This window comes from Nipponia nippon, unplaced genomic scaffold (assembly GCF_047370975.1).
Source record: "Nipponia nippon isolate SJK-2023a ecotype South Korea unplaced genomic scaffold, ASM4737097v1 scaffold_11, whole genome shotgun sequence".
NCBI classification, from domain to species: Eukaryota; Metazoa; Chordata; class Aves; order Pelecaniformes; family Threskiornithidae; genus Nipponia; species Nipponia nippon.
Window position 1 is genome coordinate 27,808,040 of NW_028262302.1, and position 16,141 is coordinate 27,824,180.

The 16,141-nt window shown below is 50.3% G+C and overlaps 1 protein-coding gene across 2 annotated transcripts in view; it reads right to left on the reverse strand.

Annotated features, from left to right (window-relative positions):
• The window catches only part of SAMD4A (sterile alpha motif domain containing 4A), a 109,057-nt gene that overhangs the window by 22,550 nt on the left and 70,366 nt on the right, over window positions 1-16,141 (reverse strand). For both annotated transcript variants that reach the window (XM_009472693.2, XM_087746843.1), the window contains one exon: window positions 1,282-1,545. In XM_009472693.2, the coding sequence (XP_009470968.1) occupies window positions 1,282-1,545 (264 nt within the window). The remainder of the gene's footprint in view (window positions 1-1,281; window positions 1,546-16,141) is intronic.

Consider the following 16,141-nt stretch of genomic DNA (forward strand, 5'->3'; position numbering starts at 1 on the left):
GAAAAGGGTCTCCTTGATCTGACAGACTGCAGGATCTGTCAGAAGGCATGGAAAGCCTTGGGGACCCTTCACGTTGATGGCAGCTTAGTCTTCAACATGCTCATGGCGATCCCTCTGAGCCTGCCTGCCTCCCTGGCTGCGCTACCTGATTAGGTGTTCGTTAGCAAGTGGAGCCACTTCAGAAGCAAAGCCCGGCTCTGCGAGGCCATCACGCTCAGAAAACTCTCCTGTCACATCTACAGCCCACCGCCCTCGCCCCAGAGCAACGCGACGGTGCAAAGTGCAGCCAGGGAGCGGGCTGAGCCCCCGGCATCCATCCCACGGGGGAACCGTCAGGGGGTTTTTCATGCACTTATTTCATGCACATCGAAGTCACACAGTGCCAAGTCAAACACAATTCCACATTACAGAGATTTATACGTATCTAGATTTGTCTGTAATTAGAATAAAATCAGACCTTGTGAGTACTTAAAAAATATGATTGTTTCCTTATTCTGTTACATCGTCAGTCTTTACACAACAGAGATGCTTTGCATTAATGAAAATTGCAATTGTTTAAATCAGTCTCTGATAGCTGCAGGTTCATTTTCAGTCATTTTGTCTGTTCACTGGAATATACAGCCTATGTGTTTGCCCAGTTTTTATCTATTTATTCCTCTACAGCCTGAAGTTTACTCTCCATCTTTGACTGCAGCAACAGGCTTTCGTTTCTGCCTTGTTTACCAACAGGATCACATGTATTTATCACTAAGAGTCTGTGTGGAATGCAGGTGTAATGGGAAAAACAACTAAAATACACAGGATAAATTCACTGCAAACAAGTATGCTAAACCAAAACCTCCCCAAATACTTGGTGGGTACCAACCACCACAATGGTAAATCACAGGTGGCTTCCTAAACCTATGCTAAGCTATATTTCACCATAACAAAAAAAAAAAAAGGAAAGATAAAAGAGCACCACTCGCAGCCAAAATCCACAGGCTATGGAAAAAATCCAGCTTTTTGGAAAGCTGGCATCTTTCACGATTTTGGGGCATAACCAGCCCATGGGCACCCAACTGTAAGACATGAGATCAGGACCAGCCACTGCTTAAAAGAAAACCTAACGTATTGCCCTAAACCTAAATTCCTAAGCCGGGAAGAAACGCTGAAAGGCCCCATTTGGTTACAAGAACTCTTGCCCAAAACCGCCAACCGAGCCCCGCGCTGCCGGGAAAACGGCTTTTCCCCTCCTGCCTCTGGGTGCTGGAGGGGGGGGAAGGCGTCTGGTTTTTCACTCACCTTTCATCCCACTCCCTTCCTCCTGGAATGTGTTACGAGCGGAAGGCTGATCTTCTAAATGTTCACTCCCACCACTTCCCGAAGAGGCTACACTGCTTTGTGGAGACAGGGGGGCATGATCGGAAGGGATGCACTGGGGTCCTCTAGCTCGTAAGTCCTCATGAGACATCCATCCATGTCCTAGAGGTTGGTTTGGCACATTCATGGGTGGGGTAAGGGACACAGAGCGTTTCAAAGGGCTGTGGTGTGTCTGGCCTGAGAGAACTGAAAAAAAAATAAAATCAAAGAGGTTATTCCCCCCTCGCGGCCCAGGATGCAGCAGAGTCCCCCGAAAAAAAAATTCAATGAAATCATAAAATGGGTGGTGGTTGGCCACGGTGCCTCGCTGATGGCTTCGTGGTGCCCGCAGCTACCTGAACCCTACCCTGGGTTCTCAGCTTTGCCTCCCAGGAAGCAAAGGGGACGGGAGTACCTGCAAGGAGATGGGGTTACATGAGCTATGTTGAGTTGCTTAAGGAAAGGTGTTGCGTGGATTGCATCTCTAGGGGGGAAAAAAAAAAAATGAAGTAGCTCTGGAGGTTTTCCCCGTGCGGAGTCACGTACTGACAGCAAACCTGAGCACGGGACCGTGCTGGGTGCTTGGCTGCTGCCTCTCATCAACCCCGGAGCCTGGGCGGTCGTCTCCCTTGCAGGGAAGGCACCGCTGCTATTGCAGGGGTAACGGGAATTTTTAAGCGACTACACTGAGGCCACGAAACTCGCCCCGCTAAAATCATCCGGACCTGTATCTTTCTGGGAAAGGCATAAAAATCCCCAGGATGGGAATGTCCTCATGCAGACCCAGGGGAAGCTTCTCTGTCTCTCCCTTTGGGTCAGGACTTGGCTACACCCCAAAGCACGAGCATTTACACATCTGCCTGACGTCATCGTAGAGGTACTTATCATCCATAGAAATGGCTAAGCCTTGTGGAGTCCTCCCAGGATCTTGGGCTCAGCCGAGCATCCCGGCTCAGCCACCCATCAGGTGCGCTTCCAAGCGCACGCCTCTTAACCCTCCACAAAACAAACACCCAAAGCACTGGCGAAAATACACTCACGACAAAGAGGTGAGGCTGAGTCCTCTCAAAAAATTACCTTTGGGAAGCTTTGGATTTGTTTTTCCATGTGCTTCTATTTCCTCGCTGAAATTTTAATACCACCAAGTTAAATTTGTTTTTAACGGTTTTAACACCACTAGGAAAAGAGCGATACACCAGCTCCTGTGATTTGGAGTTATTTCTCAAGAAAGGCTTTACGATGGGTGGGTATTTACTTGCCTTTCAGTCAAGCAGAGAAATATGTCTTATGTATGCTAAAGTATTAAAACCCCAAATCTTAGATTTTCTGACAGTTTTGGTAGAAGTGTCACAACTTGAATAGTTTTTTAAATACAATTTTTACTGAGAGGTTTCCGATTTTTCACTGCTCTTCTTCTATACTGTCTCATTCAATTTTAGTTACCTCCTTAAAGATTTAGATATCTTCTTCTCGGATCTGTTGGTTAGTAGGGGAAATACATGGTATTTAGAGGAAAAGATGGATATGAACAAACTATCTTTGTTTCCTGTAACGAAAAACACATGAAAAGATTGGTCTGTTGGCTTAACAAAATTCCCATTCCATCACTCACAAAGTCACTAAACTGTTGGTTAAACCATAAATACAGTTAATGTATTTTAATGTACAGATTTAGGATGTAAAATACTTGTTTAATGTTTTATTGCAGTTACTCTCAATGAAATTAGTTGAATTTCATGGGGGCTGTTTCTTGATAACTGAGACCAAAAAATCTCTGGATTTAGCCGTGGCTCAGCCAACTCATGTCTCATCACCCGCTGGGATAACCGTGACAAATTCTGGATCCAGCGCTACGGGAAGGGCTCTTCTGGTCTGCATCAAACCCAAGCCAACGCTGCTATTTGCACTGTGCTCCTGGTACAGATGTGGGGTTCACACCGCGATGGCTAACAAAACACCTGCACCGGGCGGGTAACTAGGACTCATTTCTAGGGACGAGCGCAAATTCTGCAGAAAGACACTAATTTCTCAGAATTAGCGGCTGCAAGCATCATTGCGGGGTAGACGGAATGAAAAGCAGATTTTCCACTCCGGGAAAATCTGAGGGCAGAGGGGCTGAAATGACCTTACAGCCCATATGAAACCGAAGCAAAAACTTTTCAGTTTGTCTTTCAAAATCAAATTTCTTAACTCCGTACAAAACCTGGGGGAAATTCATCATTCTTGTTGCTTTTCCTCCTAAAGCACCAAAGCACTAAAGCTCCCTAACCCCCTTTTTTGCCTTGGTAGGAGTTCATCAAAACCACTCACGGCTCCTCCATGTCTTATTTCCAAATATAAACGAGTCTTGGTGGAAAACCCCCAGCTAGGTGTACCATGCTGTAAAAGTTAAGCCAGGTTTAATTCCCAGCTAAAGCCTGGGGGAAAACGCACCATCAAAGCCATCTCTGCTGACCAGAAGCGGAATGAAAATGAGCAAGTAGCGGGGTTATAAAAGGAGGGGAGAGAAAAACGCCAGAGCTCGTTTGCATTTATTAAGCACCTGTAAAAAGCAGCTGGTGCCACATGCAGCTGACGGATGAGGCCAAAAACCTGTGGATTTCTGCAATGTCTAAATTGCTCCTATTTCTGAAAGTGTTTTCTTCTACCAGCACATAAGACTAACACCACGCTGCGCAGGGAAGCAAGGCAATGGCTTATGGTGAAGAATTTGTTCCCTTTCCATTAAATAACTATAGAAACATCTTCCAGAAGACTCCTGGCAGAAAAGGATATCAATGAGGACCTGGGACTGTCTTCAGAGCAGTGTTACAGTTCCTAAAGTTGTGGTGCATCCTGATGGGGAAATAAGTGGATTTAAGAAGGTTTTGGCCAAGCTATTTCAGCTCTTGGCTTTGCAATTGTACCCCAAAAGCAGCACCGTAAGGGGGCCCTGGAAATGTCACATCACCCTCCCAGGAGAAAAATATTTAGCATTAAAAAGAAAAAATGGGGGGAAATATGGGACAAAAGCGATAAATCAGTTGAAACGCATCACCGGGGCTGAGCATCGCAGCGGCACAGCCCAGAGCCCCTTCCGTGCCTGCTGCCCCCCGCCACGGTTGCATGGCTGGGGGGAGAAGCCACCCCAAAGTTGTTATAGGAAAACCTCTGGTTTAGGAAATATTTGTGCCCTTTGAATGAACGAGAGGTGCAGGGGAATGGGCAAGGAGGACAGGAGCTAACTGCCCCCTTTTAGGAGGCAAAGGGCCGCTCCGTTAGTGCTCCCTCTTACAGGGTGTATGCAGCAGCTGATACCCTGGAGCATTTAAGCCATCCTCTCCCCACCAAAATCTTGCAAACAAGAGGATATTTTTGGCTTAAATCCCGCCCAGATTCCTTCCTGAGCAGCAATACCCTTGCAAACTGCTGCTCTTCCATCTTAATTTTACGTCCCCTAATTAGAAGCCAGTGTCAGCTGGAGGAGAAATAATGAACTCCGCAGGATGGCCAGGAACAATTAGAAATCATCCAGTGCAACATATAAAAATTAGTTCCACTTCTTTCCCTGAGACAACGCAAGGCCAGAGTCCGACAGACCACGTTTTACCAAACTGCAAGCATTTTTACTGAACTATGAGTCAATTCACACCACCTCATGAGCTGCAGTAGGGATAATTCCTCTGCAAAGGACACTCCAAGCAGAAAAAGTCACCAGCTCTTTGAAACCACCCCAGCTACTCTTGGTACCAGACAGATTATTTAAGAGATCTTAGCACTGGCCTAACTTTAGGCTCTGCTTCAGCCTTTCTGGCTGTAACAGACACTGGTGAGCAACATGGTTTCTTGCAAACCCTCTTACCAGTTTCCATCAGCACTCAGGCTTAAAAATGCTGCGAATCCCAGGATGGCACCCGCCTGGCGAGCACACACCTCTCCCTCTTTTAATTTGTAACCCTCAGAAAGGGGATTAATAAATGTGCGTATTTATCAATGCTGCCGCTTGTCCTCATGTCCTCAGTTTCTTGAAATAGAGGATGTAGTTCATAATTTTCAAAGTGTCAGTTTAGTGTAGGTCCTTCCCTGCTTTTGACAATCCTGTGTGGTTTTTGGACGGTCCAAGGCGAACCCAGGGCTGCCGACGGCCGAGCTGGGACAAGTCACTTATTCAGTCTCTTGCTAAAATAAATGGTCCACGTGTGCTTTAACTTCAGCAGGAGAAAACCAAGTGTGAGTTTACAACCTTAGCCTCAAGCCTCTTTTTTTTTTTATTACAAAAATATTAATCTTTAATTTAAAAAGGAAATCTAATATATTCTTCTAGGGTAAGATAAGCTTCCAGGAGGCTGCCAGAGGCACGCCTGCCTTTCTGAGCGCCGCGGTGGTGCGAGCCGGACGAACAAAGAGAGGAAACCACCGCTCCGAAGTGCAAGCCACGCTGGCACACGGATCCCCTACAACTTGCAAGCGTGCCCCACTTCTCGTTTAGAAGTGTTTTCCTGCCAGCCGCAGGCTCACTTGGCGGTGCGAGAGCCATCCGCTCCCCAGGGATCCACTCTGCGAAGGCACTGCCTGGTCCTGCTCCTTCCGCCCACGTATCCGATGGGACGGGTGCCAGAGCGGATCACGGTCCTCCCCGTGATAAGTGGGCTGGTATCGCCTCTTTGCTCCACCACCGTGGCTCTGAATGGCCGTAGGGGTTGTGCTCAGCCCACGCCAGACAGTGTTTCCTAGCAAAAAAGCTCCTCGTGGCCTCCAGATCGGGGTCAGCTGCAACCCAGCAGATGCCACTAAATATAATGCCTTTGAGATGAGCTTGGGATGTTTTGCATCCTAGGGAAAAATGTGATAGATAACCTTGAGCCAACAGTGCTGAGATGTATAAGGTGTTGCTGAAGCACTCTCAGGCTTCAAACCAAGCTCAGCTTAGTATTCCCAGGGGGAAAAAATTAAGAGGATGGAGAAGGAGTGATGGCGACGATACAACCGTCCCGGTGTGCAGGGCTCCCCATCGCAGGAGGCAGATGTGGACCACGTTGCCGCAGGGATGGAGCAGCAAGGAGCATCCCTGCAGGGCCACTGCCTCCCCCATCAAAACCGGCTTTATCAGGGACCAAACACTGGCTGGGCTGGCAGGCACAGCAACATGCCTAGAGAAATTCTGAGGCTGCAAGTGCTTTCTCTGTGAAGCCCTGAGTTTCGATTTCTTTTTTTTCTCTCTTCCTTTTCAAAGTGGTGTTGCCTATTTTGGTAGGCAAGGCCTAATTTCAAGAGAGTTTTTGTTCACTGAAGACCATGTGGAACAGCGTCAGACATTTGTGTTGTGGTTTCTCAGGGTTTTGGGCCAATTTTTCAGCCTGAGAAGGAAAAAGCCACCCATTCCTGTAATTAGAGCCAAGGAACTGGGCTCTGCAGGCAGACCTTCCTCCAAGCAGCGTGCAACAGCCGACGAGGTGCTTGCTTTCCTGCTGGCCCCGTGCACCCTTCACTAAACCTGGCTTAAAGCGCTGCAAAAGTCCTTGACAAGACGCACGCAGGGCTGATGTGAGTGTTTCCAAGAGCCAGACCCACTGCTGGGTACAGAGCAGTCTCCGGTCCTGGTCTGCCCTCCGTCACTGCACGGTCCCCACTGGGTCCCTGACCCCCAGAGGACCTTTCCAACAACCTCACAACCCTTTATACCAGCACACAGTCCGTACAGCAGATTACAATTCAGAATAATGTCCTCCCCATGGCTGGAGAAAGGAAAAAGTGCTGCAAGGTACATGCTGAATTCTTTGGGAGATGTTTTTTTTTTTTTTGTTTTAGTCTAAAAATGGCACTTCTTGGCTGCAAAGCTGGTTATGGTGCATCCTCAGGCAGTGCCTGATCATGTACAATTCCTTTTCTGGTCTGTAGGCACCCGGAGCAGCAGCTTGACCCCAATTTGCTGTAAGAAGCGGAGATGTTTTTAATCTTGTCTCTTGTGCAGCCCGGAGGCACTCCCACGGAGGGGGAATACTGAGCAGCTCCTGCAATCCCTCTCGCCAAGTTCAACCTGGTCCTTTCCTCCGCCTCCCCCTTGCTACCCCAGTCACGAAGCACCGTCCCCTCCAGGAAGGCTCCTCCGCGCTGGCAGACCAACGCTCGCGGCTTTTCCAGCGTTTTTGTGCCGAGGACCCTTGGAAACAGCCGCCGGTGGGTCACGCTGCCCAGCTGGCACCCAGCCTCCTTCCTGGGCACCTCATTCACCCGGTCTCCACGCCGCTGCAGGCAGCTCTAGCGTGGCCGAAGCAGAACCTGATGGAACATTTTTCGGCTCAACATCCCCTAACCCTTGGAGCCTTTTCTTTGTGCCTTTTTTTTTTTTTTTTCCTCTCCCTGGGTTTTGTGGCTGTGATTTTAACTGTGTTCGTATGGTGCCGGATAAACCATGGCCTTGCTTCTGAAACAGGCGCTGCTATAAGCCATGGGGGGTGAAACCAAGGGTCCTAAATGCAAGCAGCCACTGGGCAGTTGTGTGTATTAGGAAAAAAAAAAAAGATATAAGCAGAGTGCTGCCTCAAGCAGAGAAATTAGGAAGAAGCATAGACTGCAGAAAAGCCTGTCAAGCGAACTTTTTTTAAAAAATGACGTTTTTAAACACAGTTTCCTGTTTAAGAAACTGGACAGAGAAACAATAACCCGTTTGTTGCTGCTCTCTCCAAGCAGCGCATGCGAGGCCCCATCCAGGCTCAGCTGGGGAAGGGGACGTCTCTGCTGACCACAGAAGGTTTTGCGAGGCCCTGCATGGCACGAGCACACGTGGATCCACTGTTTGGCTCCGGCAGGAATTTGCTATTATTGTTATTTACTCATTTGTGTGGCAGCAGGAGCGGGGCTGCATCTAAAGATGTGTAAATGCAGCTCTTGGTGGCTTTGGCAATCCAACGGGATGCATTTCTGGAAGGAAGCCCAGATCATCTCGCTGCGGAGCAGGAGCTCAGGAGCTGCTTTTGAGGTCCTTGCGTGGGGCTTCCCACCAGAGCATCTGGCAAGACGGGAGCAAGACAGACCAGGTGTGAATCCCAACCGTGATTTAACTCACAGACAAAAGGATGCACGAAACGGCGTCCACGTTGGGAGGTGGGAATCGGTGTTGGGGATGGAAGATTAGAGGCTCGTTGCAAGAAGGCGCTGCCCTAAACGCTCTGAGCTCCAGGCCAATAGACGTGGTTTCCCTCATACCTTTATACACAAACCACAGAAGAAACAGCGTTCGCCCCTGGGGAATCCCGGTCCGTTAATAACAACTGCTGTGCTGAATCAAGCCTCCTTAGTTATCCCAGAATTCACTGATTTTTTGCTACGAGCTCCCAGGGGAAATTCTTCCCCTGCTCACAGATCAAGCCAGATAAACAGCTTTGGGATGCAGAAACTCTCTGTCCTATGGTCCTTTTCCACCCAGAAGAGATGTCCAACAGCATCTGCTCAAGCAGCAGCCAGCGCTGCCCACTGCCTCCACCAGCTGCTAATAAGACCCCTGGTCTGAGGAACATCTGCCTGCTGAGACCACCAACAGCATCAGTGTCTACCGCTCGTTACACATCAGGTGGAGAAACCCCTCTATCACTTACAATCATTTCAGGAGGCCAAGTGAGAAGACATACATCCTTTATGTAGCAATATGCAACCTGGGGGAAAGTGGGAGTAAGAAAGGAAGGGTCTTAAGCCAGTCGAGTGGAAGGGGTGAATGCGAAACCTCTGGAATTGCCCCAAGAAAGTGGGATCCAATAATGCCTAAAGAGTCATTAAAAATCTGTGGAGTGAGGGCAGGGAGACAGCACGCTTTTAGGGGTGACAAAATACAGGAGGACAACGTGCGCCTTACGTGACGTACGTCCCAGTCATCACCCCATCATCAGGGAAATTTCACCTGCAAAGAAATAGGACTTTGCTACAGCACTGTAGCCTTTTCCATCCTCACCGACTTATTTGGGATTTTCTCCTCCCTCGTCTCTTTTTACCCACTTTCACTCATTCAAAAAAGCCATGTAGTCCTCCTCTCTTGGAGGCACCATGGCCTGGATTTCGCAAGACAAATTCCTCTGCATTTCAGCCTTATCGGCTTCCTCTGGCCTCCAGCTCTCAGGGGCTCGCACCCCCCATCCCGAGCACCCTCTGTCTGGGCTGGTGAGGTCTTATTCCTTCTCCTCTATCTTCTTCTTCCAAGACAACAAAATCTTACCAGCTCCAGAAGAGCAGAAAAGCCTGTTGGGTCTCCGAGGCCACCAAGGGGCAAGTGCAGTATCCAGTTCCCCATATGAGAAGATGCAAAAGACACTGCCCAGCAGGGACAACTCATGATTCCCTGTATTGCCCCAAGTACCGAGCTCTGCAACGCTCCCCAACAGTCCCCAGCAGCAATGGGATCGCCACGGCTGCTATCGTAACACATGTATTCAATTCTCTCCCGTTATTGCTGCAAATTAACTCGGCTCAGCTTTCCACCTCCTCTACATACCAACGGCATACGCATCCTAAAAATCTGCCCTTATCATCCTCCAAAACATTCCCGATTGCTCAGATATTGCCTTGCATTCGAGTTATGACACAGATCTCTGTGCCGGCTAACACGAGACTATATTGCTCAGCAAACGCGGGGGGACTATGGTTACAAGAAAACATCGAATGCAGAGCAACCAGTCTCGAATAAAATTGCATAACGAATGGGAACAGCAAACTTGAGGGGAAAATAAAATTTAAAAAAAAAAAAAAGAGCTTCAAGGCTGCCAAAACCGAGCCATTGATTACAGCGCATTTGATCCATTTGCATGCAGAGAGCTTTGCTTTGGAGCCGAGATGGAAACAGAGTCTTAATATAGCTGGAGAGAAAATATCCTTCTTGCACTCTCCTAACTGCACTTTGATAGGAAGCAGCCACAGAGCAGATGGTGCCTATATATAATCACCAGACCTATTATCCCAGCCTCTTTTAGTAATTTGAAGGATGTGATAACCACAAGGAGAGCGGCAAATATTCCCCCTCCCTCCCTCCCTTCCCCCTGCTAAGAAAAATATCCCAAAAAGAAAAAAAAAGAGGAGGAAGCTATAATTATGGTAACGATTAAAAGAATTTCCAAATGAAGTAAATAACTATTTTGTGCACTGCTCCTTTAAACCAGAAGTCAAAAGTTAATTAAATAGCAGCATGTTACTGAGTCAGGAGAACACAACAAGTCCCCGTGCAACGCCGCAGTCGGGAGGGAGATCGGAGTCGCTTCAGATGAATCCAAACCCCAGCACTCCCTTCCCTCCCCACTGCCCTCCTGCCATTTCTCTGCAGCTGCTCTTTGATGGCAGGGGGAAGGAGAGCTCATCTGTCTCCATTTCTTTACTTGCCAGAGCCTAGAGTTGCACGGTTTCAAAGGATGAGCGATGGAGAGGTGATTCTCTCTGGGGGTTCTTGCCCCATGAAGATGCTCAGGAAAACATCACAAAAGTCATGTTTATGATGGTGCGAAGGAAGGCTGGGGAAAGGTGGTGTCGGGAGGCTGTTGTGGAAGAGCAAAAAAGGTTTTAGGGGGGCTTCGCATGCCTCTGCCAGCATGGAGCCTTCCTCCCCTTCTGCGGGCACCTGCTGGGCACCCCAAAAGTGCCTGCTGGCAACTAGGAGCCCAGGGGTGAGTTGGTGAGAGCAAGCCCTAGCTGTAGGCAGCTGGAGGCATTACTCATCAGGCACTTTACGGACATAAGTTAATAGGGGAGGCACCAAGAAGCATCCCCGGGTACCTGGCACCCAGTCAGTGCCCCCGGCCACACGCCGACAGTGGCTCTGGTGGTGACGCAAACTGCAGATGGCTTCCGCGCCTCTTCCAGGTCAGAAGCGTGATTCATTGGTGACAGGAATCCCAAGGACAGTAGGATAATGCACAAAACCATTGCTGCTGCTTCTTAACGCCCCTCTCCAAGGCACCCGGGTTGCGGTAAGGGAAGTGGAGGCAGCATCGGAGTCGCAAGCTTCAAGCTCCCCCCACCCCAACCTGCAGGTCGAGGATGGTGTCCTACCCCCCACTGCCAATGGAGAAGCAACTTGCTAACGGCTGTGCAATACCAGGGCATGCAGTCCCTGCCCTGAGCGCTTACGGTCGATGATTGCACCGGGATGTCGCAAGTCGAGAGGGTGGGAGCGTCCCCGGGTGCTGCTGGAATAGAGGTTCCCAAATTAGGTGGCCTCATTCCAGCCAGGAAGCTGCGGAGCCATCGCTCAGTGTATAGGGTACGTGAATTTGGGAGTGGTGCCCTGTAAGACTTGTGGGCACACGCAAGGATCAAACCTTGCATACACCATGTTTGGAGATAGCAACGGAGCGATCCCAGAGGATGCATGTGTGATATGCCCTCTTCAGGGAGGGATGGCCCCGTGCTCCCCCTCCTCTTCACCAGCCACCCAGACCAACCACCACCCCCTTCACCGCTTTCCTAACAACGGGGCTGTTTGCTAGGCCTACGGCAAGCCAGATTACGCGGATTATTTAAGTGCCTACAAGCACCATTTGGTGTCACGAGGGCTGGTTTAGGAGCACCCGCGCGGGTCTGTACCTACCAACAGCCAAAAGCAACCGGTGACATCCACATGTGCTTATGTGCCACCCACGGTATCACCTGGTGCAAGTCACTGCTGAGCCCAGCCTCGATGTCTCCTCTCCTCTTACCCTTTGGGACTGCAGTAGGACCCCTCCACCTTTTGATGACATCTCTGCCTCCGAGCATCATGGCTGATGAGGGGCCGAGCAGAGGCAAGACCACGAGATCCAGCCTGCTGCCCACGTGAAAACCCACTCGCTGCAGCATGCTCGTGGGAAACGCATTCGCTTCCCTGCCTACTCCCTCTGCTTGGCAAGCAGGTACCCATCACTCGCTCAGCACCCTGCCTACAGCAGGATCGGCGCACAGCCCAAAAGCGCTGCCTGCTGTAGGCTGCACATATGCCCCCCGTCATCGCTTGCTCCCGCACAAGAGCAGAGCGGGCACGGCGGGGAGGATCCCATCTCCGTCTGGGCTGTCTGATGCCTGGGGTAACATCAGCTCTGCTTTGCTAACTGCATCCCCCCAGAGCCATCCGCATCCCCCAGAGCCATCCGCATCCCCCCCGAGCCATCCGCATCCCCCCCCCCCACCCCGAGCCAACCGCATCCCCCCAGAGCAAACCGCATCCCCCAGAGCCATCCGCACCCTGCCCCAGCCATCCGCATCCCCCACAGCCATCCGCATCCCCCCCCCAGCCATCCGCATCCCCCCCGAGCCAACCGCATCCCCCCGAGCCATCCGCACCGCCCCCCCGAGCCATCCGCATCCCCCCCCGAGCCAACCGCATCCCCCCAGAGCAAACCGCATCCCCCAGAGCCACCCACTGCAGGCAAGAAACTTCTTCTGCCCAAAGGCTGCGTGGCTCTGCATCCTCTACGAGTGACGCTAACTGTGAACAGTAGGTCCCAGCTGAACGGGAACAGGAGAGCCACCCTCCCAGACATTGGCCTGGGGGCAATATCCAAAGCCAAGCGTTCGGCAAGGGCCAATGGGTTACTCTGTGTCACTGTATAAATCCCCCTCCCTTTTTTTTCCTTCCAGTGCAGAGCATGGTCTTTGGGAAGACAACAGTTAGGCTGAGTAGCTTCAATGACAGCCTAAGACCCCCATGGAGATGCATTGCAGGTGGGAGCTCAGCACCATGTTGCCCTTTGTCGGCCACCCCCCTTTTTGGCCAAAGACACAGAGAGAAGAGAGACCCTCTGGGAGCAAAGAGATGAAGGGAATGTGCCAAAACAGGCTCCAAGGAGGAACAGAAAGTGCTGGGGCAGCTAAACTGAAGTCTCAAGGGTAGAACAGGTTCTGATCATTGCGCAAGTACAAGAGTCCATCAAGATACTTCAATACACTGGGTAAGGAAACACTGAACACAGCAACATGGATGTTGAAAGGTGGTAAGACCAGAAGGTAGGGCCAGACCAATGTCCTGCCCAAAGTGTCTTCAAGTATCTTCACCTTGAGCCCTTGCGAGCAAGTGCACAGCAGAGATCATGGAATCACAGAATCATTCAGGTAAGACCATCAAGTCCAACTGTTAACCCAGCACTGCCAAGCCCACCACTAAACCATGGCCCTAAGCACCACATCTCCCCGGCTTTTAAATACCTCCAGGGATGGGGACTCAACCACTTCCCTGGGCAGCCTGTGCCAGGGCCTGACAGCCCTTTCGGTGAAGAAATTTTTCCTAGTATCCAACCTAAACCTGCCCTGGCGCAGCTTGAGGCCGTTTCCTCTCATCTTATCACTTGTTACTTGGACTGTATGATAGGGCTGCCCTCATCTCCTCCATTTAGACAACCCCATTTTCCCAGCCTGTATCTTGCTGCTGCACGCCCGGACCCCACAGACCCGGGTGAGCAATCTCCCTCCCTGCACCCAACGACCACCCCGGGGGCTGCCATGGTCCCAGGGTGGGATGGCTCACCTGGCCGCCCTGCTTGGAGACCAGGTCTGGGCAGTGTGGGAGCTGGGCTGATGGTGGGATGAGCACATGTAGCTGGCCCATCAACTAAAAACATCCTGGCCAGCAGACCAGCTCATGGAGAACGGGCACAGCTTGCTCTGTTTTGATTTTGGACACCTCCCTGCTAACCAGAGGGTGAGGGACACGGCACATGGAGCGACTTCAACAGCAGGAAGGAACTTTGATTACAAAACACAGCTCTGCAGTGACCACTCAAGAGCAGTAGCAGATTTTCCCCAGCACCGCTGACACCCCAAAAGGCCATTGCTCTTGTCTTCCATCACCGCTACCATCTCCAATGTTTGACGGCTTCCAGGCTGAGGACAGGTGACCGTTCATCTCCTTGCTTCCTGAGTGATGGTCTGCAGAGCTGTGGACCATATCTCCCAGGGACCAAGTGCTTTGAATTTACAGAGGGGCCAGAAAATCTGTATCTGCTGTTCAGAGCTAGAGTAAAAGATTATGGTTGAACTCAATGATCTTAAAGGTCTTTTCCAACCGAAACGATTCTATGATTCTGTGTTGTCCTCACTCTCAGTCCCATTTGCTGTTGCATTTGTGCATGTTATGCACGGATTTGAGAAAATAACTCTGCTCACACATTATCTTTTTGTACGATGACTCTGTTTTTAAGCTACAAAATTAGCAAGATATTGTAGCGATGGGACTCTGGCAAAGTGGGTGACTCTTAGAAATGTTCTCTGACGGTTACCTGCAACCCTAGAGGGCACGAGCAAGACAACAAATGCCCCCCTCTACCACTGCTGAAAAGCTCAAGTGTAATAAAGGCCAACGAGCTTGTAAAAGAGGAAAAAAGCAAACATTAGAGGTGTCCGCACCTGGCAGGATGAGTGCCAGGGTACCAAATCCCAGTACAGAGCACGGCCAACCGAGGAACAAGTTTCTGAAGGCAATTCCCGAGTACAAAGCTAATCACCCCCCAGCAAGAACAGCACATTTGTTTGCTTCCTGTTGTAACCTTATTAAGACTTTTGCACTCTTTATTTTTGAGCAAGCAAAACGGCACGTTTTGCTAACTTTGCATGGGAGGAAACGTGTCACCCTGCCTAAGTCAAATATACGCTGAAGACACACAAACCCCTTCAGGTGTTGTTGCAAATCTACACAGAGGAGAGCGTTGTACTTGCAAGCTGCCCATCAACCCAACACAAATCAGGGTGGTCCTGCAAGTTAAAACATGCAGTTATCCCGTTATCAAACTCAGTTTGGATACTGGGTATGACGACAGGGTCGTCTCTGGTGGTAGGCAGTGAGCTGTTGCACAACAGTGTAGGGGAGGACGACTCAGGAAACCCACACTCCGTTCATGACAAGGGCTTTCTTGGTGTTGTTTTTTCCACCTCAATTCCCCGATGACCTGGGGAATAACTCCAGAATCTTGTTCATCTGCTCTCTCACTAGGGAGTCCATAACTGGGGCAAATGTAGGGAAAACCCAGCAAGCCACGTCATGCACACACATGCCAACATACAATTTAGTAGCTGCAGATCTGCCTGTAGGGCAGTAGTTGGGATTGAGTCTCTTCTGAGAAGAAGCAACACGAGAGAAAGCCCTTCCCAGGACAGCAGGGTCTCCACAAGCCGGCACTGGGCTTGCCCCAGAGCCAGCAGCCCCTGGTGGGATCTTCATATAAGAGTTCATGGGACGGTCTTTCCTCCTGCCACCAGCATCTCTACTTTTCTTGTGGTATGGGGAGTTTGGTCACCAGTACATCTTGCTGGTGCCACCTGAGCATGACTCTGAAATGTAAGCATTTCTCGAGAGCTGAAGGTGCAAGGGGAGAGCCATGAATCTGGACTGGCATGTATGGACGGAATTACGCTGATTTATTCCTTCTCATCAGCTCTAGGACAAGATAAGACATTTTCTTTTTCAGGACAAGGAAGTTATATAGGTGAGTATTTCTCCTGCATTGCACTTGCTCGCTCTCCTTCTCTCTTTCCTTGTAGGCAAACGACATCAGATTTCTGGCAGAGACTCCCATGGGAAGGGTGTAGCAGGTCTGAGCACCCGGCATCTTTCCCATTTATGCTGAAGCGGAAGGGTGGCCGCAGACTGGCAAACAGCTTTGCTGGTCCAAGGACCTCTCTGTTCACTCATAGGGGAACCCAGGCAGCACAGCGACACTGAAATCCCAGCATCTCTCCTGTATGAACTCAGCCCCGGTGCCTGGGATTTCTGCTCTGCAGGATATTCCATAGCAAGGTCTCTGACTGTATCTATCCACCACTGACCTGTGATGCACACCATCACCTTGTCCCCTGGTGCCACACACGCCATGCCTCCAAGCAC